Source organism: Phyllobates terribilis, unplaced genomic scaffold (assembly GCF_046119375.1).
Source record: "Phyllobates terribilis strain yellow unplaced genomic scaffold, ASM4611937v1 Scaffold_5__5_contigs__length_657084704, whole genome shotgun sequence".
Classification (NCBI taxonomy): domain Eukaryota; kingdom Metazoa; phylum Chordata; class Amphibia; order Anura; family Dendrobatidae; genus Phyllobates; species Phyllobates terribilis.
This window is the reverse complement of record NW_027362765.1, coordinates 388,153,843-388,181,003: the sequence shown is the minus strand read 5'-3', so window position 1 is coordinate 388,181,003 and position 27,161 is coordinate 388,153,843. Positions and strand designations below refer to the sequence as shown.

Here is a 27,161-nt window from a genome sequence, read left to right as displayed (position 1 = left end):
CATAAAACCTTTGAAAAATCAGTCTTAATATATTTCTTGGCCCATTCTTGACGTTTTAGCTTATGTTTCTTGTTCAAAGGTGGTTGTTTTTTCAGCCTTCCTTACCTTGGCCATGTCCCCGAGTATCGCACACCTTGTGCTTTTTGATACTCCAGTAACGTTGCAGCTCTGAAATATGGCAAAACTGGTGGCGAACGGCATCTTGGCAGCTTCACGCTTGATTTTCCTCAATTCATGGGCAGTTATTTTGCGCCTTTTTTGGCCAACACGCTTCTTGCGACCCTGTTGGCTATTTGCCATGAAACGCTTGATTGTTCGGTGATCACGCTTCAAAAGTTTGGAAATTTCAAGACTGCTGCCTCCCTCTGCAAGACATCTCACAATTTTGGACTTTTCAGAGCCCGTCAAATCTCTCTTCTGACCCATTTTGCCAAAGGAAAGGAAGTTGCCTAATAATTAAGCGCACCTTATATAGGGTGTTGATGTCATTAGTCAACACCCCTCCTCATTACAGAGATGCACATCACCAGATTTACTTAATTGGTAGTTGGCTCTCAAGCCTATGCAGCTTGGAGTAGGACAACATGTATAAAAAGTATCATGTGATCAAAATACTCATTTGCCTAATAATTGTGCACACAGTGTAGAGGTAGATTTAGTGAAAAAAGCCTTTGCAAAAGGCATCTCCTGACATCTAGTGTGTGGAACTCCCTTTTCATTCTTGCGGTTGCTGCAGAATGAGGGTAATACTATTTCTTGGGTCCTGTGAAAGGGTGAGGACACCTTAGGAAGGAAGGCCGGGTCTCAAAATTACTTTATCTGGGAGGAAGCTTGTGAAAGGTTGGTTTACAGAAAGAGCCTGCAACTCCTCAATGCTTCTGGCTGACATTAAGGTTCATACTCTGATTGGGCACTCTGGCAATCGTTTAAATGGGGCCCTCGTCAGGGCTGTCAGGACTAAGTTGAGGTACATAGCTGAGGCAGTACACTGGACCAACCTACTGCTTTAATAAATCTTATTACCCAGGGGTGATCCGCTATCCTGCCCTACCCCCTCTCCAGCCCATTCTGCAGGAATTCTAAAATTTTTGACCAAGGAATCGGGTGGTCTTTGAATAGATCTAACCCCGAAAAAAGTTGGCCCAAACTCTAGTATAAGTGTTAGTGGTAACCTTCTTTCTACAATTCATTAGGGTGATAAGATTTTTCGAGAACCCCCCTGGCCGCTAAGAGCTTCTGCTCAAATGATACGCCTTCAGATGAAAGCCCCTTACATTGGGATGCAGGATTAGCCCAAGATACAAGGTCTGCAATTTCTGGATGGACCCACGGATCTCCTACCGCCATTAGGTGCAGCCACGTAAACAGTCCTTTTGGGCCAGAAAAGAGCATTCACCATCACCTCTGCCTGAAGTAATGCAATGGGAGGGAAGGCATAAACTAGATTCCTGGGCCACTTGTGGAGGAGTGCACCCAACCCTGGATTCCTTTTGGGTCTTGAGAAAAACTTCTGGACTTTGTTTTGTTTGCAAAAAGGTATATCAACTGTTTCGCCCACCAGAGATTGATTTCCTGGAATACTAATGGACTTAGAACCACTCGTCCTGACTTATTTGATGACGGCTAAAGTCCGCTTCCAAGTTTTCTTTCCCTTTCAAGTAAGTTGCTGATAGGAACTGGAGATTTCCTTCGCCTACGGACATAATCTCCCTTGCTTCTGCCATGAGGCTTTTGGACCTTGTGCCACCTCGTCAGTTCATATATGCTACTGCCATCTTGTCTGACTATTTTTACATGGTAACCCGTTAACATGGCCATAATAGAACTAGCCTGATGGCTTCTAGTTCCTTCATGTTTGACAATGATGTCTTTATATCTGGGGACCATCGACCTTAGAGATGCCTACCTTGTGTGAGGGCACAAATATTTTTTGTGGCTTTGGAATATCGGTATGGGGGTTTGTGCAAAATTTAAGCTTTAACCCTTCGCTTATGGTGTCTAAGATCCACTGACTAGAAGATATCTTTTGCCAGGCAGGTAGAAATTGTGTTAGTCTTCCACCTACCTGGGTCCTGGAGTCATTGCCTCCTGAATCTTTTGGGGAACCCAGACAAAACTTTTCAGGTGATAGTTTTTTCTTCCATTCCTGGACCCTTTTCACTTAGGGTCCCCTTTGTGCCGGAGATGTGACTTGTCTGTTCTTCCAAAATGGACGAAAGGGAGTTTTGAACTTCGGGATGTTTGCTAGTGGGAACCTATTTTTTTGAGTCCGAAGCTTTTTCCAAAATTTTGTCTAATGTTGAGCAAAAGAGAAATTCGCTTTCAAAGGAATGCAATACAGTCTGGATTTAGACTAAAAATCCCCTGTCTAGTTCTTTAGCCAAACTGCAGATGTAATACAAATATTTATACAGTATAGGGATGTAGAAACAATTTTTTTCCCAGGATGAAAAAAGGGACAACTTCACATATGCTTGTCTGAACTGTACTACTAAGCCAGAAAGTGAGACGGGAATATTTCAAGGTGCATTAACTGTCCGCAACATCTGGACTCGACTTGAACAACACGAGACCCACGTTGAGACTGGTTGTTGCAATATTAACCCTTTAATATTGAGCTTGAGCAGAGTTAGGTTCGACCTATTGTTTTGGACCTCCATAAAAAAAAATGAGTATCAATGACCGCCCACCTCTGATATATACCAAATGATCACTGCTGTTTCCTAGCAGGCCAGTAACGTCGCCCCACCTTTCCCGCACCTAAATGACGACACAAGGACTCCGCTGTACGTTATAGATTTATTACCGATCTGCATAGTGATTTCTCATCAGATCTGGGCAGTGCACACTAAGCGCCCATTAAATAGGTTAGAAAAAAAAAGATCAATTCTTAAAAAAAAATTATACGTCTTTAAACCTTTTTTTATGATTATTTTTTTTTAATTTAATTAAAAATGAAAAATAATCCAGCACTTGTCTCCCACCCCAGATGTTGGGAGTCTCATGCTTGTATTTAGTGAATGGCCTTCTCTCCAGTGTTTGAGGTAACTTCGTTATACATGATTCTTCCGTACTGATGTTCCGGGCGTGGCGTTACCTCCGGTGATTCTTTTGCGCTTGTTTTAATAAAGTATCGAAATCTAAAGCTTCAAATTTGCTTCTAACCGGCGCCGGATCAAAGTCGTCACGGTTCGAATCTGGTAAAAAAAAAAAAAATATGATGATAATTAATAACGACCCATCGGGTTTCTGAGATTGTATCACGGGACCCAAATTGAGGAAACACCTTCTAATCACTAAAAATGCTGAGGTTGCCGATCATCACAGCATCTTGGTTAAGCTGCTGCAACTAGAGCTAGCTCCGATATCGGAGAGGGTCTGCTGTGTAAATTAGCTGACATCCACTGGGGATGGAAAGGGCTCCAAACTTCTGTCATATGTACACATCAAGCGTGGACAACGGGCACAGGAGGTGCCATCTGGAACAGACACCCTCTCCCCAGCTTAGGAGCCCCTTAGCACCTGCTACTGGCTGAACTGAGGCTTAAAAGGCTTCTCGTGTCCCAAAAATTATCTATGCACTGGATAGTTGATAACTTTTTGACCAGCAGATGGAGGACTTATGTCACCTGCTCTTCCCTGGCTGCAAGATTGCAATTGCTGCCGACTATGGGGGAACAATTATCCCCTATCCAGTGGAGACAGGATCAATTTTGGAAACGGGAATGCCATGCCTGATACACATGCGAATACGAATGTGCACAAATCTTGTCAAGCCCCAAGTGCAGATGAGCTGAGGAGCAAAAAACGCAGCCTGTGTGTAGACATTGCTAGGGTTTGTGCTGATGTCCCACGACTTGCACAAAAGGTACATACCGAGATCGGCATAATTACTTTTACAAAATTGTCTTCTGCCTCCAAAGCAGAGATCGAAAGGCAACTCGTCTGGAAGGCGCAGTTTGTGGCCATTTTCAATAGCAGCAAAGGCTTCCCTAGTACAGCGGTACGTCACAAAGCCGTAGTTATCACTGGGGGAGAAAAGAAGAATGCACATTAATACAGAGGTAACCAGAGCAAAGGAGGAGCAATGTCACTCACAGCGTTGTGTGGCTTTTGGATAAGTGCACAATTTCTTGTTTAGTTTGCACCTTCCGTAGAGCCTGGAAGTCGGGCCTTACATGGTTAACAGAGTGGTTGTCCCGACTGGATAAACCAGTCATCAATTCAAGCTGCTGAAACCCTCAGCTATCAGCACAGAAGACATAACCGGAGTAACCTACATGGAAATGGCTGGGAGCTTGTGTGCATCCTGATAGACTAGAAAATCGGCACAAGCTCAACCATCACAAGGGACCAGCCCATGGGCTTGTCCTTTACGGTGGCTGAGCTCCTGCCAATCTTCCGCCATCTTCACTACTTCATCGCCATGCAGCAAAGTCAGATTAACCAGCTTTCCTCTGGTCGCTGCTGCTGGAAGCAGAATCCAGCTGTGTAAGAGTAATTTCACAAGGACTTCTTTCTCAGGTGGATTCCTCCTGAAACCCAACTGAAAAAGGGCTTGAAAAAACAGCAAGTAGTACATACATATGCACAGCGATGTCAAAACCACTTGCGGTGCACATGATCTGTCTTTTATCACTTCTTTGGAAGCCGCCATGTTCTACACCGCCGGCATTTTCCTGATTAATCTTCCTATAGTAAAAACGGTGCATCTAAAAGATGTCATGTGCACAAATCCTAGCACAGATAATGAATCTGCAGTAGATTTGTGCCATACGATGGATGTCAGTGAAATGTTAAAAATCCAGTCTTATCAGATTCCAGGAATTGACATGGAAACACGACATATTGCCTCTTAAAGATCCACATGAAAAGCTGTACTGCCAGTCATTAAGAGGCGACAGGTTCTTATACTTTCCCGCTTCCCCACAGGCTTCATACTCAACACTTACCCCTCCTCTCTGAAGTGGATGGTGCACTCCTCTATCTCCCCGAAAATGGAGAAGCGGCGACTCAGCTCCGATCTGGTCATGAGACTGTTGATTTTGCCTATGTACACGACCCTTCGCTCCTCCTGAAAAGTCAGGTGCAATCATATTAACAGCAGGTAATGCACGACGACAGCTAAAATCATATACAGCGCCAACATGGGGCAGCCAGAGGCGGTGGGAAGGGCGACGCCAGAGGCGGTGGGAAGGGCGACGCCAGAGGCGGTGGGAAGGGCGACGCCAGAGGCGGTGGGAAGGGCGACAGTGCAAAAGGCGCTGGCTGGAAGTACTTACAATGGCTCGCTCTTTGTGAAACATCTTCCTCCTGTTATAACTTTCTCTGGATTCGCACCTGTCAAACAAGACTTCACATTAAAAAATGGCAAAGAAAAAAACTACAGCCCATAGCAACATGTACTACCAAACTGTGCCGATAACTCATGCAGCATACACACTCACCTCCGACTTCGGCTCCGACCTCTCCGCCCGTAGGGCGATGGGGATCGTGAGCGGGATTGACTGGAAGAAGGAGTGCACGACCGGGATGAACATGACGAAGATCTAGAGGAGCCGCTGGTGCCATAACTAGATCTGGAGGAGGAGCGAGACCTGTGCCTGCTTCTGGATCTGTATCTTGAGCTAAGAAAAGGGAAAAAACACAACATGAACCCACGTGCAATATAGAGGAGACTGACCATGGCAGTCATGGTATAACCGGGTGTATACATCCTGCGACAATATTACACTGGAGAGATTTTAGACTCTTACTTTCTATCGTTTCATTAAGAGTTTTCAGCAGTTTCCTTATCAGAGGCCGGATTACAATGACTGATAAAACCTCCATATACAACGGGATTGGTGAAGGTTTGAACTCTGGGACTCCGAGTGACCACAAGAAAGGAGCCACCCCTGGCCTGTCGGAATGGAGTGGTGATCCCACATGCATGCCACCGCCGCTCCATTCACTGGTAACAAGTTCCCCAGGAAAAGCTGAGCGCTGTACTCCTAGCAGGCCCATTGGCAATGCCCAAAAGCTAAGTCTTATGTTCCTGGCCCAACATCGCTAAAATTAATAATTTAGCAACTTTCAAATAGGCACAAAGTAAAACAACGTCCTGCAGTTGTGTCTACAGCTCCAATGTAGATTGTGGTCTCCATGATAACAGACTACAGGTAAGAAGACCCTGTGTAGTCTGACCTCGCAGTCACGTCTCTTTCCATTTGTCCTCTACTTTATGGTAATGTAATTTTGTAGATTATCTAGAAGAGCGGGATATATAGAAGAGAGGATGACTGCCGGATCAGACTACGGTCGGTTCGTTTGTAGTCGGTTACCATGGAGATGTAGAATGTTAGGGAGCTGTAGACAAAACTATAGGAAACTGAATGATTAATTTTTTATTTTTTTATTCATTGGGAGGGAAAAAAAAAAAAAAGTTTGTGAAGTAGGACACAGCCTGTAATATCTGGAATAACTCCTCTCTTCGCACTTCTTTCTGGTCTCATGACTGTAGAAGCACAAGACATCTAACGTCAAAGCCAATGCCAGGAATCTAGAGGGATCTGACTTGCTTAGCACTATACGATACGCTCCAAAGGCGGGAAGAGTAGCAGCCGCAGGGTTCGCTTTACACGATCGCTGGGAGACCATCCCGACACTGCTGGACCGGTGTCTGTGACAGAGGCAAGTATAAGTGTTGCTATTTTTAAAGGGGAATATATACAGGTTGAAAAGGGGTTGTCATGAGTAGCAGACAACCCCTTTAAATTTTTTGGGCTGCGATTGGTTTAAAAAAAAAAAAAAAATTTACTCACTTTAGTTGGGTCAAGCGCAGAGTCTCCCGCTGCTGCTCCAGGATGTCTGTTATTGTCTGCAGCCAATCACTGAACTCAGCGGCTTTGCCCAAGCCGAGCTCACTGATTGGCTGCAACGATGTTGACATTACGTGACACCAGGAGCAGCGGTGGAGACTAAGCACTGGACCTGGGAGAGAAAAAAAATTCTGGGGTGTTTTCTGAAATTAGAAAACTTCTTAAATATACATTTCAATGTGGGGAAAAAAAACAATGTAAAAAAAATATACAGAAAAAAGGAAAAACAAAACAAAAAAAAAACAAACCCCAAAAGGCCAAAAACTAAATGCTTGACTGCCAATTTGCTCATTTTAGGAAGAAACAAACCCTTAACCCCTTCATGACCGGAGCAATTTTTGTTTTTTGCTTCTTTTCTTCCCAGAGCCAGAACTTTTTTATTTTTTCATTCAATATGGCCGTGTGAGGGCTTATTTTTTGCGGGACGAGTTTTACTTTTAAACGCCATCACTGGTTTTACCATATCGTGTGCTGGAAAATGGGAAAAAAATTCCAAGTGCGGTGAAATTGCAAAAAAAAATGCAATTCCACAGTATTTTTTGCTTTTGTTTTTTTTTACCACGTTCACTGAATGCTAAAACTGACCAGCAATTATTATTCTCCAGGTCATTACGAGTTCGTAGATACCAAACATCTATAGGTTCTTTTTTATTTAAGTGGAGAAAAAAAAATCCAAAGTTTGCTGAAAAATGCAGCTTTTTTTTTTTTTTTTTTTGAGACCCGTAGCGTCTCCATTTTTCGTGATCTTGGGCCGGGTGAGGTCTTACTTTTTGTGCGTCGAGGTGATGTTTTTATTAATACCATTTTGGGATAAATCCGATGTTTTGATCGCCCGTTATTGCATTTTACTGCAATGTTGCAGCGACCAAAAACAAAAGTAATTCTGGCATTTGGAATTTTTTCTATCGCTACGCCGTTTACCTATCAGATTAATTCTTTTTTTATTTTGATAGATCGGGCGATTCTGAACGCAGCGATACCAAATGTGAATGTGGTTTTTTTTATTATTTTATTTTGAATGGGGCAAAAGGGGGGGTGAATTAAACTTGTTTTTAAAAATAAAAATCTTAAAAAATAAATATAAATATATATATTTTTTTAACACTTTCTGCTTGCTTCAATAGTCTCCATAGGAGACTAGAAGCTGAAGTTTCCTGATCGTTTCTACTGCATACAGGCAATGAGCAGATCGCCTGTATGCAGGAGAAATGCTCCTGTGCTATGAGCACAGACCACTGGGTGGCGCTCATAGCAATCTTTACATGACAACCACAGGGGTCAGCTGCAGACCCCGGGTTGCCATGCTCACCCATCAGTGACACACGATCATGTGACGGGGGTCACTGAAGGGCGGGGCAAAGGCAGCGGCATTTAACATGTTAACAGCTGCGGGTGGATCGCGATTCCACCCGTGGCTGTTGCGGGCACATGTCAGCTGTAATAATCAGCTGATAAGTGCCCGGTTCAGTGCGGGCTCAGCGCCGGAGCCTCCGCTGATCCGGCCTTTCCGACGTGGTGCGTACTATTACTGACCACATTGGAAAGGGGTTAATAAAAAAAAATAAAAAAAGTAAAATTTAAAAAAAAAAAAAAAAAAAACAAAAAGTGTTAAAGAAAAGAAAAAATTGGGAATATTCTCATTAAATCACATGTGCAAAATTCTTAAAATATGGAAACAGCTTCTCTGGAGGACCTGTCTTCTTACTACACAGACTAAAGTTTTCAAAAAGGAATGGTGTAATGCTACATTACTCCTCTGGGGGCGCTGCAGGGAAACTGAACACTTGTTCCTCAGATCAGAGCAGCATTGAGGACCCCTATACACATCAGGTAACGGCACCTTTCATGATTAGTGATTGTACTCAAAGAGTGGTAATAAACAATAGCACATCCTATTGGAAGAGCATTTCTAGTGGGGGTACCACAAGGCTCTGTCCTGGCCCCAGTATTGTTCAACATTTTTATAAATGATCTAGATAAGGGAACTGAAGATAAACTAATCACATTTGCAGACTATGCAAAACTAGGAGGGATAGCTAACACTTGAGAAGCCAGAGAAAGGATTCAGAAGGATCTAGATAAGCTTGAACAATGGGCAGCGACTAATAGAATGGTATTTAACAGGGAGAAATGCAAGATTCTATATCTGGTCAAGAAAAAGGAAAATTACATCTACAGAATGGGAGGAGTAGAACTAAGCAACAGCACGTGTGAAAAACACTTTGGTATACTAATAGATCACAGACTGCACAGGAGTCAACAGTGTGATGCAGCAGCAAAAAAGGCAAACACAGTCCTGGGATGTATTAAGAGAAGCATACAGTCTAGATCACGTGAAGTCATTATCCCCCCTTTTCTCCTCCTTGGTCAGACCTCATCTGGAATACTGTGTCCAGTTCTGGGAACATTTTAAAAAAGCTATTGAAAAACTGGAGCAAGTTCAGAGAAGAGCAACAAGGAAGGTGAGCGGTCTACAAACAATGTCCTATGAGCAACGGTTAGAGGATCTGGGAATGTTTAGCTTGCAAAAAAGAAGGCTAAAAGGAGACTTAATAGCTGTCTACAAATATCTGAAGGGATGTCACAGTGTAGAGGGATCATCCTTATTCTCATTTGCACATGGAAACACAAACACGAGAAGCAATGGGATGAAACTGAAAGGGAGAAGATATTAGAAGAAAACTTGACAATGAGTGGAACACGCGGCCACGAGAGGTGGTGAGTTCTCATTCAATGGAAGTCTTCATACAGAGGCTGGACAGACATCTGTATGAGATGGTTTAGTGAATCCTGCATTGAGCAGGGGGTTGGACAGAGGACCCTGGAGGTCCCTTCCAACTCTAACATTCTATGATGTAGCTACACGGCGATAATGACGCACTTAACACCAAGCTTAAGAGTGAAAGTAGTGGCAGTCAATTTCTTCTGTAAAATCCGCTCTCATTTTGCTACTCTACATCCTGTTCAAGTTTTGCATGTGGTTGGGTGGAGGAGATACATGATTTACGCCCTGACAATTCTCTCGGATATCAGTGCACCTAGTGCAGCCACGCAGAAGGACCGTGGTAAAAAAAATGCATCAAAAATTGATTAATTGCTGCCTTTTTACAATCTACACTGTGTGAATGAGCTTTGATAAAAGTCACATCCACTTAACTTTTCACTTGGAAATCCAGATTAAAATAAAAAAAATTCTGTGGTGAATTCTCCAGTGTGGACACTCTAAAAACCGAAAAACCCGACACTTTGTTAACACAACCGAACTGGTCTCTCAACGAGACCTCGATCTTCCCCGGTCTGTACAGACTTGCAAAGCGAATGAACAATTAACCCGCGCAGTCAGCACTTATCCGGGGCGTCACGCTATGTTTTGACACCTCTGCTGCACACGCGGCTTTAATGTGATCATCAGGCAGATATAATGTCAAAACATTCGACTTGTATCTCAACGACAAAAAAAAAAAGAAAAACCTGCTGCACTAAAGTGGTAAATTGTGCTCCCTCCAAACTAAAGTCACATAAAAAGAGATAAATCAATGTATGATGCACAGACACACAGCCACGAGTGTCCACATACTGACGCCTACACATTAAAAGGGTCTTCCCATATCAAGCTCATCTATCCCATTTCCAGATCTCCGCTTGCAGTCAGTGAATGGAAACCTTTATTGTTTTACTGCTAGAGAACTTTTCTTTTGAAAGATGTGCTCCATGAGAGCAGGACGGGGTCTCCTGAAAGTAAGTCTGTTGGCCACTTTGATGTGTACAGCCTCTGTGTGTCACTGTACATAATACGAGTGCGAGCTCTTCTGACAATCTGTGACATGTTACCCAGAATCGATTTGCACATCCTGATCCATCGGCCACTAACTCTTTACCCGAAGGCATCCGAGACTCTTCTTTCGATTAGCTAGCCTGGTGTGACGCAAGTGATGTTACAATAGGCCAGCTAATCAAAAGAAGAAGCACGGAAGCCGTCAGTTAAGAGGCAGTTCTTGTGATTCCCGGGCAACAGTCTTTTGGCACCAACATCTGTGACTCTTAGGTCTCTTCCCCTGAACCATCATCTAAGCCGATTTATGACCGGTTACAAGTTGAACTTTGATGTGGTCATAAATGAGCTAAGATATCTCCGGAGAAGCAAGGTAAGAGTTAGGCAGTCCCTGCCATCAGAATCACACCTTTGACAAATTTGCAGTCTGCTATGTACAGTGATACATAGAGGATGTAGCAGCCAATGCGTGAAAATTCTTAATGAAAATCCTTTGAAAAAAAAAGTGTTGTTTTTAAGTCAATACAAGCTAGTGTAAAAAAAATAAATAAATAAAAGCCCCTAGAACAGAAACTTACGTTCTTCTCCTCTTTGATGCAGGCGACCCCGACCGAGACCTTGACGAGGAGGAGGAGGATCTTGAGCCTGAGCCACTACCGCTAGTCCTGTCTCTCCAGGATTTTTTGGGACTTGGGGAACCCTTGTATTTCCTATAGCAGCGCAGAGCCCTCCGTGACGAGGCGTCTCCTCTTTTCACATCAGTTCTACTCTCTCCGTTTTCACTACGACAAGGCGAGGAGTCCGGAGACATTAATACTGAAGCTGGTGCACTGACAACAGCCGATTCGGCCATGACATTAGTCCTGTGGTCCAGGGGGTCTGTGCTAGCTTTTCGTATGCTTTCACAAGGTGCAATTGGTATGACGGGGCCACAGGTGGTGCTTTGGTTGGCGACTGCTGAAGGTGCACTTGGCGCAGGCGGCTTTGGGAAAGCTTTGAGCTGCTGCTGTTTGTTGAATTGCACTATGGGCTTTATGGTGATATTTGGATGGTGCTTGACATTCCAGCGAGAGCCTTCTTCACAAGAGGCAGGTGACGGAGCAGGGGTGGCCTTGTTCTCTGCCTGCTGGCTCGACAAGATGCAGTAATCGTGGTCACCAGAGGCCACATGGACAGGAGGCACGGAAACAGTGGGTGAAGAGACAACACTGCGACTTTTCAGGAGGCTTTGTGGCAATGGCTTTGGCTCGATGAGTTTTGCCGTTTTCAGAGGTGAACAGGTCTTCTCCTGGCCATGCAAAGACCTGGACTTGCCAGTAACAGGCCTAGTAACCACAGACTTCCAGAGCTGATGCGGTGGAGTTGCAGGAGGGGTAAGACCTTCAATACAAAAAAAAAGTTTTGTTTTTTTACAATCTGTTACACCATCCTAGAGACAATGTATACGAATGCAAAACTTACTGAAAACAAGTTGTCGTGTCTGACATTTCACAGCTTAGCTATACAGCGGAGTATCGTCGAAACTCCCATAATGCACTGAACTTCAGCAGCATGAGCATCATGGCAATACAGGTGGCTATGGGTTTTCTGTTTAAACTTGTATGCAGTGAGCCCCCCCCCCTAGTGGTGGCTGTATACATCTGTATGCATTGAGCTCCCCCTAGTGGTGGCTGTATACATCTGTATGCAGTGAGCTCCCCCTAGTGGTGGCTGTATACATCTGTATGCAGTGAGCTCCCCCTAGTGGTGGCTGTATACATCTGTATGCAGTGAGCTCCCCCTAGTGGTGGCTGTATACATCTGTATGCAGTGAGCTCCCCCTAGTGGTGGCTGTATACATCTGTATGCAGTGAGCTCCCCCTAGTGGTGGCTGTATACATCTATATGCAGTGAGACCCCCCCCCCTTAGTGGTGGCTGTATACATCTGTATGCATTGAGCTCCCCCTAGTGGTGGCTGTATACATCTGTATGCATTGAGCTCCCCCTAGTGGTGGCTGTATACATCTGTATGCAGTGAGCTCCCCCTAGTGGTGGCTGTATACATTTGTATGCAGTGAGCTCCCCCTAGTGGTGGCTGTATACATCTGTATGCAGTGAGCTCCCCCTAGTGGTGGCTGTATACATCTGTATGCAGTGAGCTAATGTATGCAGTGAGCTAATGGTGGCTGAACAGATAAGTATGCAGTGAGATACAGCAGCTGGTGGCTGCAGGCAGTCACAATTGTAGGATTTAACAGTTTGAGTGAAGAGAACTATCAGCAAAGTTACATTATTACCTCTGCTTAGCATCATTCATGTATTTACTGAAGGCGGTCTATATGTCTGATAGCGGCTACTCACCAGCTGTGTTCACCAACTCCGGTGCCAACTGTTTCTCATGAATCTTCTTCTCCAATGTTTTCCCCAGCCTGTCAAAGAAACAAAACTTATCACAATGACAATTATCACTACCCAAAAAAACCTCCTAACAACGAGCCTCGAACCAAAGTGTGAGGCTTCAGACCGTCGTAAATGAATGTAGCACAAACCTGCAATTTTCAGACACCCATCTATAGTACATGGGGGCGCCCCAGCTCTTGCAAGATGCCAGGGGTCAATGAAGGATCAGGCTGCTGGATTAGGATATGTCTGATCCTTTGTTCTTAAGGTTGATAAATGGTGATGAGCGAGCCTCGCTCGTTTAACCCTTTAACCAAGCATGCTCGGGTGTTTACCGATTATCTCCGGCGTGCTCGTATATTATGTTCGAGTCCCTGCGTCTGCATGATTTACAGCTGTAAACACATGTGGGATTCCCCATCAAGCAGGCAATCCCTGCATGTGTTGAGGCTGTCTAACAGCCGTAAATAACGCAGATGCAGGGACTCGAACATAATAAAAGAGCACGCCGAAGGTACTCCATAAGCACCCGAGCATGCTCGGTTAAAGGGTTAAACGAGGACACTCACTCATCACTAGTGATAAACCATAGATGCCTGGCAGAGGATTATTCCTCTCGCCACTGAGCCGACTTCTTTTGTTTTGTGCACGTGAAATGCGCAGCGAGCCCACAGGCAAGGTGTATGGCCAGTTTTAGACTATTCAGTTAGTGCTATGCAGAGCTTAAAAGGGTTATTACAGCACAGCTCACGTCCACACGGAGAGGCGAGTAATTTCGGCAGATACCTGCTGACCGTGCACACTTCCCGGCAACATAGTCAGCGCCACTCACCTCCCAGTGTAAAAGTCTGGGGTACCGAAATTGCCCTTGAAAATTGGCTCAGATCGCTGCCTTATTAGCTCCGATCGCTGCCTTTTTAGATACAACCATCAACCCCTGACAGCGGCATTTAAATTTTTGCGATTGACACTGGTGTTTGTCACAGAAAAATAAAAAAAAAGTTAAGTGTTTTTTTCTTTTTTGTTTTACTGATTTTAAGAAATACCAAAGTTTAGATTTCTAATAATTGTACTGGCCTGCAGAATAATGTGGCAAGGTCATTTTTTTTTTTTACTAGGCAATGAATGCCGTAAAGAAAAAAAATCTCCAACAAATCGAGTTTTTTTTTCCTCACTATCACCATTTCAACCCACTTGGGAGCTTTTTTGGGGGGGGGGGGGGGGGAGGGGGTGGAGGGGGAAATCAAAAGAGCAAAAATGAAAATTGCCTGCCGACAAGAAAAGTTCTTTGGGATTTGCTTGGTTTATCTTCTGTACGAACGGGCTGTGATTATGAAGGGATGTGCTGCTCATCAGATTCACGTGAATAGGACAAACAGCAGTAAAAGGAGCGACAAAGTCTAGAAACGTTTCATATTTCATCCATAGGATCATATACTCATGCAGGTGCGTCTGCATGTTCTGCCGCAGGCAGCAGGGTGTAGCTGTAGGGTAACTCTTTTACTTACCCGGAGTTTCCTACAGCCAATTTATCAGGACTCTGAGGGAGCCGTTCCTCCTCTTTAGCTGCAAAGAACCAAATGTGTTAAGCTTTTTGTAATCAGGACGTGAGGGGAGATCGACAGGTCATGTACAAAACAAGAAAGGAACGGAGGACAAGATATAAAAACTAAAGCCTGGAGAGCTGGCATTGTGCCGATCATCATCGCTGCCATGACCTATTCTAATGCACTAACCCTGCAGCGGTGAAACTAGGATTTTGCATTTTTCGATTAAAATCAGAAGACGATTCAACACAAATACAAAAAGAAAAGTCAAATACTGAAATGGGATGGTTTCCACTTGTGCGCCACAGACTAGGGCTAGGTTGTCATTGTTTGGGCATGTCTCCATTTTACAACCCGATCCCATTAAGTATTTACTGCAGAGCAAGCCAACCCCAATAAAAGGAGCTGCTGCAGACTAAGCACGCTCTCCCCGAGACAAAGGGACGGCACAGCTCCTGTGTGTCAGAGGCAGGGAACAATCAATGGTTAAAAAGTAAAAAATATGGAACCCTGCTTACCTTCAGACTTCTCAAACTGCTCCAGCAAGCTGGTGAGATCCGTCGCTTCAATACCTGGAAGGAATAAGAAAGTCAACTCACATCAATACATCGCAGCCTTAGATATGTTCTGTTCCTCCCACACGACTTTTCCTCCCCTCTTTACTAATGACAAGTCAAACCTCGACTGATTGGATATTGGTGACTTATTCTAAGAATATTCTGTTCCCAGAAACCCCTTTAAAATATAAACTATAGAAACCCACAGATTGTATCACCCAGTAGCACGCACGATTCCTCCATGCCAGTGATAGAACTTGGCAAAAAAAAACCATAAAACTGCAAAACTCAAGACCACTGGTCATATGCGCTCCTCAGGGGAGGGGTTATAAAACAGATGAGCCAATCAATAAGCAGGACACGGATCACATTGACAGTCCACGGCCGCGGGACAAAAGCCCTGTGAACCTGCTGACGTTCTTGGCGCCTTTTCTGATCACCGTAGTAGGCCTGCAATAATGTCTTGCACGCATCACAACGATGGCGCAGAGGATTCTGGTAGGTAGGAGACTGTTCACAGGGCTCCTATCCAGCAGCTACAAACAACCAACATGGTCGCTGGACCCGGGTCCTAGGAATCGATTGGCCCATTTCTTTAAAACACTACATTTCAGGCTTTTATTGCGATTGCAGCAATTCACTGCCTTAAAAAGGGACAATGCACCCTCACTTCTTACCCGATTCACAAGCAAAGCTTTTCTCGGACTCCTTGGGGTCAGAGTCGGCTGTAGTCTGGAAGCTTTCCTCTGATGTACCGATGGGTTCAGCACGAGGGAGGACGACAGGCTCTGCAGCCACTTTATCTTCTGCCACTTCTTGGGCTGGAAACTTCTCAATTGTCTTCTCGGCCTTTGAAGAAACATCTGGTACCATAGCTGGGGTTTCTTGTGTAGGTAATATGCTTCCTACCAGCATCTTTATATTTGTAGGAACAGTCTGACCCGGCTGTGCTGGTTTCGAGCCCAATACAGACGGTGGCACCGGAATTCCTGGTTGCGCACTTTCAATGGTGGCTTTGGAGGCCGGCTTTATTTGGAAACCTAATTTTTGGGCTTTCTTCAAAATTTCCATTATTTTAAAAACCATTTGGTTTGCAGATTTCATATCTGGAATCAGAATATTTTCCTTCTTGGGTTCTGGGACGGGCGCATTTTGGGATTTCTTAGCAGCTTTCATTGACAGAGAGGACGAATTAGACTTTAGACATTTAGATGTTACATCATTTTTGGGCTCTTTTGGCCCTACACTATTCTCCGGCTTCATCGCTGGTATCCTATAAGCCTGGGGTCTGCGCTCTACAGCTGGGACTACGCTTTCCTTCCTTCCTTCTTGAACTGGTAGCACATGGAGATTGGATGCAGCAAAGGGAACAGACTTTTCAGAAGAGTTATGAAGGGACTGAATTTCAGGCATCCCTTGAGCCATTTGTACATTAGGCCAATAGGGTGTTGGTGGCCCTGGTACCCAACCAGTAGGATGTACTGGTGGCACTGCAATAGGTGGAGGTGGAAACGGAGGCCAACTCATGACAGGTGGTGGTTGTACAGGCAGGACTGCTGGCATACTATTTGGATAATGAGGAACTGCTGCCAAGGGTGGCATGCCAGGGTAAAAAGAAGGATGTGGAGCGACAGTAGGCCACACAGGTGGATAAAATTGAGGTGGCACATTAGGCTGGGGAGTTATTGCAGGTGGAGCAACAACTGTGCCAGCTGGACGTAGGTTCTCATTTAGGTGGTGGACTTCTTGATTAGTTATTGGTGCAGGAACCGGCGCTGAACTTACTGGAATTTCCCGTCCAGAATTGCTAGCCTTTTTTGGTGGACATGCTTTTTCTTCTACTGATGGTTTCATTGATTGCCCGGGTACAATTAAGCAAGGTAATTCTGCCAACTCTGTCGGGGTCTCAGGGACGGTTGGCCATTTGCTACATGACAGGTTTTCATTTTCTCGGGCAGGTTTAGGCTGACGGTGCTGAAGTCGTTTCCTATATTCACTTAAACTGAGCGACTTGGGCTTTGCTTCCTTCATCTGCAAGGAGTCACCATCTTGCACGTCTTCAACCTTTGAGGCTCCCGATTCTTCTCCATTGCAAACGTCTGAAGGGACCAGAATGTCTTTGATGTTTTCATTATCAGACTGTAAAACTTCAGCCTTGGTGGCAGGTTCTAACGTCTCAGCAGAAACAGGATTCTCAACTTTTGGGTTTTGCTCCAAATCTTTGCCAACATCTATTGCACTCTTTGCTCGTTCGCTTTCCATAGAAACAGTCTTTATTTTCACGATTGCCACTTTTCTCTCGGTGTTGGAAGTGTCCATGCTTGCACGAGTTCTCGCCTTGGCACGGCCGGTCTTGGAGGAGCGGAGCTCCATCTGAGACTCCTTTTTAACCTGGTCCAATGTCTTAACCAAAAAGTCAGATTCCTGAAGAGAAGGGTTGGTTGGACGGATCGTGGGTGGTTGGGCGACGCTTTGCACTGGTATCGGTTCTGGTGCATCTGGAGATTTGTCTTCAGCGCCAATCTTCGCTTTACTTTTCGACTTTGATTTAGAGGGCTTCTTAGCTCTGCCAGATCTCTTCACCTTCTGTGGCAGCTTTTCATGAGAAACTATTGGTGCAGCGATATCGGGTTCACTATTATTTTTACAGTCTGGAACCACTTCCTCTGAGTTACGGGAGTCGTCATCATCCGGAGACTTAACAATTATGTTAGTCGGTGGATGTTGAGGGGGTGAATCTTGTAATTTAGGCACAACTGTGACAGACTCCGTCAGTTCTTCATGGACCCCATCCGCTTTTTTTATGTAATCATGCACTTCTAACTCCGGGGCGACCTTCTCCGACGAGGAAAGGTGGTTAGGTAGATTTTCCATCTCAACATCCATTCCAGTCATTTCATCTGAAGACTCCGGACATAAAATGTCTGCCGGCGGCTCCACCACTACCGGGACTTTTATACATTCCCCTTGTTCGGACACAATCTCAAGAAACACTGCGTCCTTTAGGTTTTCGTCATCTTCTGACTCCAGGCACATGGTTATGGCAGGTAGGCAATAAGGATGCATGTACTTAACCAATTCGCTAAGGGCGAATTTCTCCGTATTTATGATGCAAGGCGTTCCGTGTATTAGGATCTGGTCAGGATCCCCGTCATTAACGTCCAAGTTATTGTCATGTGTTAGTACACCGGGGCTTTTATCAATAACACACAGCAATTCTTCATCCTCTCCGTCACTTCTTTGTTGGGTTTCCTCCGCTTCTGCCCTTCGTGGTAAGCATGCTATCAAGCTTTTACGCCGGGTGCGTCTCTTTGGTGTGGAGCAGATTGCATCTGGAAATAGTTCCCAGTTTGGCCCAGAAATCTGTAACGAAGCATGAAAATCATGAAGTCTAGAAAACTTAGGACACTTCTCCAGGAAACGGCACCTCTTCAGGTGCAGCCCCCTTCTCCTCCGCCTTCACGTTATGCATGGAAAGACTTGTGGGTATCAAGCGTGTGTCCGGCAGCTGCGTCAGAGAAGGGGCTGCACAACCTCTTGAAAAAAATGGCTGTTATACTCACTTTGCTGGGAGTAGCTCTTCGCTGGCCATCCAGAGAGAACATGTCGTGATCAGGGGGTGTACGCGACAAAGCAAACAACTTCTGTAACAAAAGAAGAAAACAAATGTGAACTTCTAAAAAACAGCATTTCCAGCAGATTCCCCCCATAAACGTGCACGCCCAATTATCTGAGCATGCATGTGATATCACTGGTGAAAAATAGAAATAAGCTCCTGCCAGTCATCTTGTGTGGCCTTGGGGTTGAATTCCAAGTCAGGACACCGGTCAAGCCCAAATCTGTCTACATCTGGACTTACCGCGCTGCCTTCTCGATCCTTCGGTGACACCAGCAGTTCTGTATCTGGAATGGAGTCAAACGGTGACATTTTTTCATCATCTGCATTGTCCAGGATTTCTGTTAGAGCCGTCAAAAGGGACAATTCGTTTTCATCGTCATAAAGACCTTTCTGCTGGGGAAAAAATAAAAATTTTTAATAAGGATGCAAAAAAACAACAAAAAAACGTGATTATGGCACCACTTCTGTTCAAAGGTTGAATGCGGTATTGCAGCTCAGCGTTCAATGGCTCATGTGGGTGCTGCACACACACTTTTTCCGGAGTTATGACAAGAGCAGGATAAGCGAGGTCCTGCCAGAAAGGTATTAGTATCATGGCGGATATACATTGCGGTGAGATGAGACCACCTGTGCCTCGTACCTCGGCCTGTGCAGCAGGATCGTCAATGATGGAAATGATCGAGTTGTCGATGTAGCCTTGGAACGTTTCCAGGATTCCACCTGCGTCCAGGGATGACAGCGTGAGGTCAGAGAGGCCATCGCAGGTCTCGTCTTCCTCCAGGTTGTGACACTGCAAAACAAAGGATACCTGAAACACACCGCCAGGAGCAAGAAGGCTCGAATATAACTGGGGCTATATGGCGACTTTGGCCAAAACACAGGTGGCGGGGGTCATAAACCGCTCTCATATTGCAGTATACCGTTGCACTGTAAGTATACGTAGGTCACTGATTATAGAGTAAAGGGGCGAGAGAGGAATAGACCTGTGAATAGAGTGAATAAAATATAACTTAATATATTAAAATATAAATTTATATACCTGACCATGCAAATTGCCTCTTCGGAGAGGAAGACAACTTGAACTATAGTGCCTTCCATTGGAAACAGCGATCCTAAAAGTCAATATCGGCCCTTTAACGAGCCTTGTCACATGACTTCGGAAAAACACAACCAAAATCTCAATTTACAGACAGTGTTTTGGGGTGCTGCCCCTCATCAGTGCAAATTGTAAGATCTGGTTTGGCTGGGTGAGGGGCGTCTGACCAGAATCCAAGGGGTAACGTTTCTCCGTGTGGAGAGTGACAAGCCAATGCCAGGCTTGGCATGTCACTCTCCAAAAAGAAAAATTACCCCTTGGATACCTGACCAAAAATAATAATTATTGGGATAGGGAGAGAATAAACCGAAGCCCCCCAATTAATTCTGATTTACTAATGGGATTTAATTTACCTTGTGTAATTAGAGACAGTATTATATTTTAGATTAGCACTGTGTATACATACGAATCCTTAAAATTGTTGATGGGAATAATTGTTAATATTATAGTAATTAATCCATGACCTTGTAGTATTAGTTATTTTATACAGCTGGATCTATTGTATTCCTCAACCCAATTAGCAAACTGGCTACTATGTTGCAACTGTTGAATTTACAAGATGTGTTAAATAGATTACCTAGTTTACAAAGGTTTGTTAATCCCTTTTGTGAGGTGTTCAGCCTATACAATAGCACAATGTGATAAACACACCTAGACAGTGCATACAAAGGTGTTATAGGCAGGCTCACTGCAGAGAGAACTAAGGTAAATCTAATATTATATTCTCTCTAGCAAATCCTAAAATTAGTGTGCACAGTAATAAGGCCATTGCATCAGGCAAATTGTGGTTCGATCATATATTGTGCCTCTCCAGCAGAATGTGAGCTGATCCAATCCGGTCGTCTTGTTAATTATTATTGGTCAGTATTTAAATGTATCTTTTAATTATAATTAAATGTTATTAAAATCTATTCATTCATATGTTTATTCCTCTCCTTTATAATCGTAACACTGCGACAAGCAAGTGGGAACTAGTTGTGGTACCCCGCACTAGAGAAAGATTGCTATTGGTGCTTTTAAATCCCCATGAAGGAGGAGGAGGCGGAGCTAGTGGAACACAGACATTCCGCTGCAAGTTCTCCATAGAATGTTCTGAGCCCCAACGGTCATCTCCTATCTCAGTAATGGGAATGATCAGTCCAGGAGGAGAAAGAAGCGGATGTCCCCGATAGTTTTACAAAATTTCTTATTTTCACTTTTGATATAAAAACAATAAAAACTTTAAAACGATGGTTGCTCTCCAAATATGGCCTGAAACAATTACCTGATTATTTTCAGTCATCAGTTCAGTGACACAGATAATGTTTTTAGGGCGAAGAATAAGTTATTTTTACGCAAACTCAACAAGAAAAGAAAGTGAAGGCAATCCTGTAGTACGAATGTCAGGCATCACAGACGCGCTCCAGATATAGCCCGAGGAGCAATTCTAACCAAGCCAGACTCAGGGCGTCCTTAAAAACCAAGACAGGAAATACAGGTCTGATGGGAAGCCGATGTGAGATACAGGAGTAGGATCATCAGGGCTGCACTTTTCCTTTGTACCCGTTTTGGTAAACCGCCCCCATGAGCTCAATTCAATAACTCAATAGCCAAACCAGCCCCCTTCTCTGTGAATGCATCATCCATGCAGGCTGGCTTAGCTATTCAAAATCAGCACTGCTGTGATGGGAACTGGCTGGATCATATCAATAGGCAAGCCAGCCCCCTTCTCTGGCAATACATCCTCCAGAATGGAGTAGGGGGCTGGTTTAGCTATTGCACATGAGTATTGCTGTGAAATGAAAGCAACTGGCTGGGTCACTTTACGAGCCCATCCAGCCCTTTTCTTTAGGCAGTCATCCATGAGAAGGTGGCTGATTTAACTGTAAAAGAGCAGCCAGCCCCCTCCACTCACTGCTCTGGCCATGTACAGAAAAAGGCAGGAAACGACGTAATTTGTCCAGAACAGGACCAAGAGTGCTGTTGAACCTGAGATGCGAGCGACCGACAACTGGTGCACTCGGAGCAGGAGTCTACGTGACACTTCAAAGCCTTAAACCCAAAAGTGGAGAGTCTGTTTAAATAAGTAGTAAAAAAAAAAAAAAAAAAAACAGCCTGACAAATAATATCATAAGACTGGGACGCTGATTCATTCATTCCACTGGCAGCGATTCATTGTTTCATGGGAAGCAGTAAAATATTACACAAAGTGACTCAGGAAACAATTACTACAATGCCAAAGTGTGGGAAATTCAACTTAAAGGGGCAGCACCGTGTAATGCTTCAGGTCTCCTGTAGTGGCGCTAGGTTCGATGCAGATTTTTGCCATGCACCGCAACAGGCATTTTTTGGTCATGACTATCTAGTGGGCGTAACTACGAAATCAGCGGCGGAAGTGATGCCATATTACACTGCCGGCTTTGGAGATACCTCTCATCTCTTCTGTTTATTTCCATTCCACCCACGCAAAAAAAAAAACAATTTGCTAGCCCAGTTTTTGTGCAACCAGACCCGGGCGGACTTCACTTCTGTGGGACCTAGTGAACGGCAGATGCCGGCTGCCATGTAGGAGATGACTGGACACAGGACCACGCAGTACAAATATATTTTTTTAACTCAACTCTAAAATTAACCAACAAACAATAGATACTCCAAAATGGTATCAACAAACCACAAAATTTACCTTTGCACAGTAAAAACCCGCTATATGGTAAAAACGTACTAAAACCTTAAAGTGCACTCATTAGGTGTCATCATATTTTTTTAATCGACCTGCAGAATGAATCATAACTTGCTCATTTGAAAAAATGCAAAAAATATTTTTATTTTGCATTTCCTCTCCCCAAATGTAATAATAAACAAAATTACATTACTGCAAAAAAGCTAAATAAAAACTGTCAAAAATAAAAACAACTCCGGCCTGCCGGTAGTTCTGGCACGTCACTAATTAACTTCCATGTCAACATGGGAGCAGCTCCATGCGCAGCACCTGTATGCACATGGCCGGGGTCCTCCCCACACCACTAATACCAGACACAGGAGGCAAAAATCCACACATCAGCAGTCTGGAGTGGACGCCGCCCGCTCCAGACACGTGGGACCCCGGCGTCTGCTATGCTAACATATGGAAAGAGCTGGCCGCTCCTGCACAAGTCCTCCCATACATGTGTATATAAAGCTGCACCCCGACCACCGCTGCAGAGGACAGGACAACAAAGAGAACTGCCCCCATTATCAGTGCAGGACACCAGACTACAGAGCGCCCCACCATAACACACACAGGCAACACTGAACTATTTGTCCTCAAGACATTGGAATACTGCAAACTCCTAGCAAGCCAGGCAGCAAACTGGGAATTGTAGTCCTCCAACAGGTAGAAAATGTTAATATAATGCACCAGGGTGGCCTAAGAAGTGACATCAGGGGAGAATTAACAAACCGCTAAAGATAGCAAAAAGCGCCCCCCAAAAGATGGATAAACGTGACACGTCAAGTTGCGACAGCCTTTCTCAAATACAGGCACAGACAGACCGCCATGACCAGTTCCGGCAGTCATCCAGGGCTGGGCATCTCCCAGAAAGACTCCAATGGTCTAATTTCTGGGGTTCAGACTACAGAAGGCTCCTGACAACCGCATTAAGTGGTCGACCCTGGCCATAGTAGGATTATTACCACTGGTCTGATAATATGGAAACGGTCCACTAGTCCAGACCACTGGGGGGTCACCTACACAGCTGAGGATGAGTACTATAATTGCGCATCTTTCTGCCTCCTCCAATCGCATCTCCCTCCAGTACTGCTACAGATATACAAGTAATAGGATGGGTGATAAAGCTATTATAGAATGAGGGGAGGAGGAAGGAGGTGAAGCTGCAGGTTATGACTAGGGCAGGATTAGAGGCACTGTTATTAGTAGTAAATGTTTTAAAATGTTTATAGACTTGGAAAAGGAGGCGGCGGGTGTTACTCCTGCAGTATTAGAGGCACTTTACAATTATTAATAAGTATAACATTATTATAGATGGGGGGGGGGGGGGGATAGGAGGGAGGTGCAGCTGCAGGTTATTACTAGGGCAGGATTAGAGGCGGCGTTATTAATAGAAATTTAGTTATAAAGTTATAAGAGAATTACAGACTGGGGAGTTCCAGACTTAGGGCAATATAACAGGGCATTATGTGGTAGCGTGATAGCCCGGGCTTTTAGTGTTGGACTTGTGGGTGTAAGAGGAGCGGGAGGATGTGGCGTTACAATATATAAAATGGCGGAGGGGAAGATTATTAGCAGCACAATATGGGTGTAACGCCTTTTAGGAGAACACCGTTATATGGCATCAGAGCCTGGAGGGCGTTATAAGGAGGGCATGGTAGTGAACATTGGAGAGGACGTTTATCAGGTATTACAGTGTCGGAGTTGTCCTATCATTAGGAGGAATATTCTATTACTAAGATCGGGATATAGTTATCACAGGCTGGTGATAGCAGGTTACAGCAGCCAGTAGTTATTACTGGTGCACAATATTAATAGTGGGAATGTTCTATGACCGGATGGAGAGATTATGAAATGTTACAGACTTTGAGGAGGAAAAAAAAGGACGATATTATTAGTAAAAGAATCAATGTGTTACTACCCGCTGTCAGGTATTACGGTCCAGGAGTCGCCCCGGTATCAGGGGGAATATTCCATTACTAACAGAAAGGGGAAAGTTATCATAAGATATTACAGACTGGTGATGGCAGGTTACAGCAGCCGGTGGTTATTAATGAGGCATTATGGACACAGTAGGAACAATCTAACACTGTGAAAGGTGATACAGATAGCATAAAATTATATACTGCGCTAATGATATCATGCGGCATTACAGATGTGCAGGGGGGGCAGATACTATATGGCGTTACAGATGTGCACGGGGGGGGCAGAGATAAAATGCAGCATTACAGATGTGCACGGGGGGCAGATATATACAGTGTTAGATGCAGGGGGCAGATACTATACGGCGTTACAGATGTACACGGGGGCAGATACTATACGCCGTTACAGATGTGTGCGGGGGGCAGATACTATACGGTGTTGCAGATGTGTGCGGGGGGCATATATATACAGTGTTAGATGCAGGGGGCAGATACTATACGGCGTTACAGATGTACACGGGGGCAGATACTATACGCCGTTACAGATGTGTGCGGGGGGGCAGATACTATACGGTGTTGCAGATGTGTGCGGGGGGCATATATATACAGTGTTAGATGCAGGGGGCAGATACTATACGGCGTTACAGATGTACACGGGGGCAGATACTATACGCCGTTACAGATGTACACGGGGGTAGATACTATACGCCGTTACAGATGTACACGGGGGCAGATACTATACGCCGTTACAGATGTACACGGGGGCAGATACTATACGCCGTTACAGATGTACACGGGGGCATATATATACAGTGTTAGATGCAGGGGGCAGATACTATACGCCGTTACAGATGTGTGCGGGGGGCAGATACTATACGGCGTTACAGATGTGCACGGGGGCAGATACTATAAGGAGTTACAGATGTGCGCGGGAGGCAGATATATACAGTGTTAGATGCAGGGGGCAGATACTATACGCCGTTACAGATGTGCGCGGGGGCAGATACTATACGCCGTTACAGATGTGCGCGGGAGGCAGATACATACGGCGTTGCAGATGTGCGCGGGGGGGCAGATACTATACGGCGTTGCAGATACTATACGGCGTTACAGATGTGCGCGGGAGGCAGATACATACGGCGTTGCAAATGTGCGCGGGGGGCAGATACTATACGGCGTTGCAGATGTGCGCGGGGGGGCAGATACTATACGGCGTTGCAGATGTGCACGGGGGGGGCAGATACTATACGGCGTTGCAGATGTGCGCGGGGGGGGCAGATACTATACGGCGTTGCAGATGTGCGCGGGGGGGGCAGATACTATACGGCGTTGCAGATGTGCACGGGGGCAGATACTATACGGCGTTACAGATGTGCGCGGGGGCAGATACTATACGCCGTTACAGATGTGTGCGGGGGCATATATATACAGTGTTAGATGCAGGGGGCAGATACTATACGCCGTTACAGATGTGTGCGGGGGGCAGATACTATACGGCGTTACAGATGTGCGCAGGGGCAGATACTATAAGGAGTTACAGATGTGCGCGGGAGGCAGATATATACAGTGTTAGATGCAGGGGGCAGATACTATACGCCGTTACAGATGTGCGCGGGGGCAGATACTATACGCCGTTACAGATGTGCGCGGGAGGCAGATACATACGGCGTTGCAGATGTGCGCGGGGGGGCAGATACTATACGGCGTTGCAGATGTGCGCGGGGGGGCAGATACTATACACCGTTACAGATGTGCGCGGGAGGCAGATACATACGGCGTTGCAGATGTGCGCGGGGGGCAGATACTATACGGCGTTGCAGATGTGCGCGGGGGGCAGATACTATACGGCGTTGCAGATGTGCGCGGGGGGCAGATACTATACGGCGTTGCAGATGTGCACGGGGGCAGATACTATACGGCGTTACAGATGTGCGCGGGGGGGCAGATACTATACGGCGTTACAGATGTGCGCGGGGGGGCAGATACTATACGGCGTTACAGATGTGCGCGGGGGGCAGATACTATACGGCGTTACAGATGTGCGCGGGGGCAGATACTATACGGCGTTACAGATGTGCGCAGGGGGCAGATACTATACGGCGTTGCAGATGTGCGCGGGGGGGGCAGATACTATACGGCGTTGCAGATATATACAGTGTTAGATGCAGGGGGCAGATATATATATACGGTGTTATAGATGCAGGGGATATACGTACATTACACGTGGGGTATTATACACACATTACAGCAGTGCACGTGCGGGGCACAGACATTACACGTGTGTTACAGACATTACACGGACCGTATATTGGGCCGGTACAAGCTGTGCCGGTCCCGGCTGTTCTCCTCGTGTCTCCGCAGCCTCCACGTGTTTTCCCGGCCGCAGACACACGGAGAAGCCGGGTGATAGCAGCGCCCCCCGCCGCCCGGCACACGCGTCTCTCCCATCCACGTGTCACACACAGCGGCTCCTGCAGCGCCCCGCACCTCTCACAGCGGCCGCCCCGGCTCCGGAGCAGCTCGACCGGACGCCGCCTTCCCAGCACTGTACCTGGAGAGATCCTGCGGCGGTGAAGAGCTCCATTCCCCCGATGGTTAACGTCCCGTCTCCTGCTCCCCACCGCGCCGCCATCTTGGCCCTCAGCTCCGATCCTCAGCCGGCAGCAACAGCACGGCCGCCCGGGAACACGTGGTCCTTGCCGCATGGGAGGGGGCGGAGCCA

The 27,161-nt window shown here is 45.6% G+C and overlaps 1 protein-coding gene across 3 annotated transcripts; it reads right to left on the bottom strand.

Annotated features, from left to right (window-relative positions):
- Positions 1-2,791: 2,791 nt before the first annotated feature.
- On the bottom strand, positions 2,792-27,161 carry PPRC1 (PPARG related coactivator 1). Of its 3 annotated transcripts, none has more exons than XM_073684942.1 (14): positions 26,991-27,161; positions 19,376-19,525; positions 18,976-19,128; positions 18,680-18,760; positions 15,794-18,479; positions 15,078-15,131; positions 14,521-14,578; positions 12,974-13,041; positions 11,211-12,012; positions 5,448-5,627; positions 5,283-5,340; positions 4,953-5,074; positions 3,877-4,028; positions 2,792-3,197 (listed from the first exon to the last, which is right to left on the bottom strand). In XM_073684942.1, the coding sequence occupies exons 1-14, from the start codon at positions 27,069-27,071 to the stop codon at positions 3,094-3,096; spliced, it is 4,749 nt and encodes a 1,582-aa protein (XP_073541043.1). In that variant the 5' UTR covers positions 27,072-27,161; the 3' UTR covers positions 2,792-3,093. The 3 variants fall into 3 exon arrangements, with proteins under 3 accessions (XP_073541043.1, XP_073541044.1, XP_073541045.1); XM_073684943.1 differs by having other exon boundaries at positions 18,976-19,125; XM_073684944.1 differs by having other exon boundaries at positions 18,976-19,125; positions 19,382-19,525.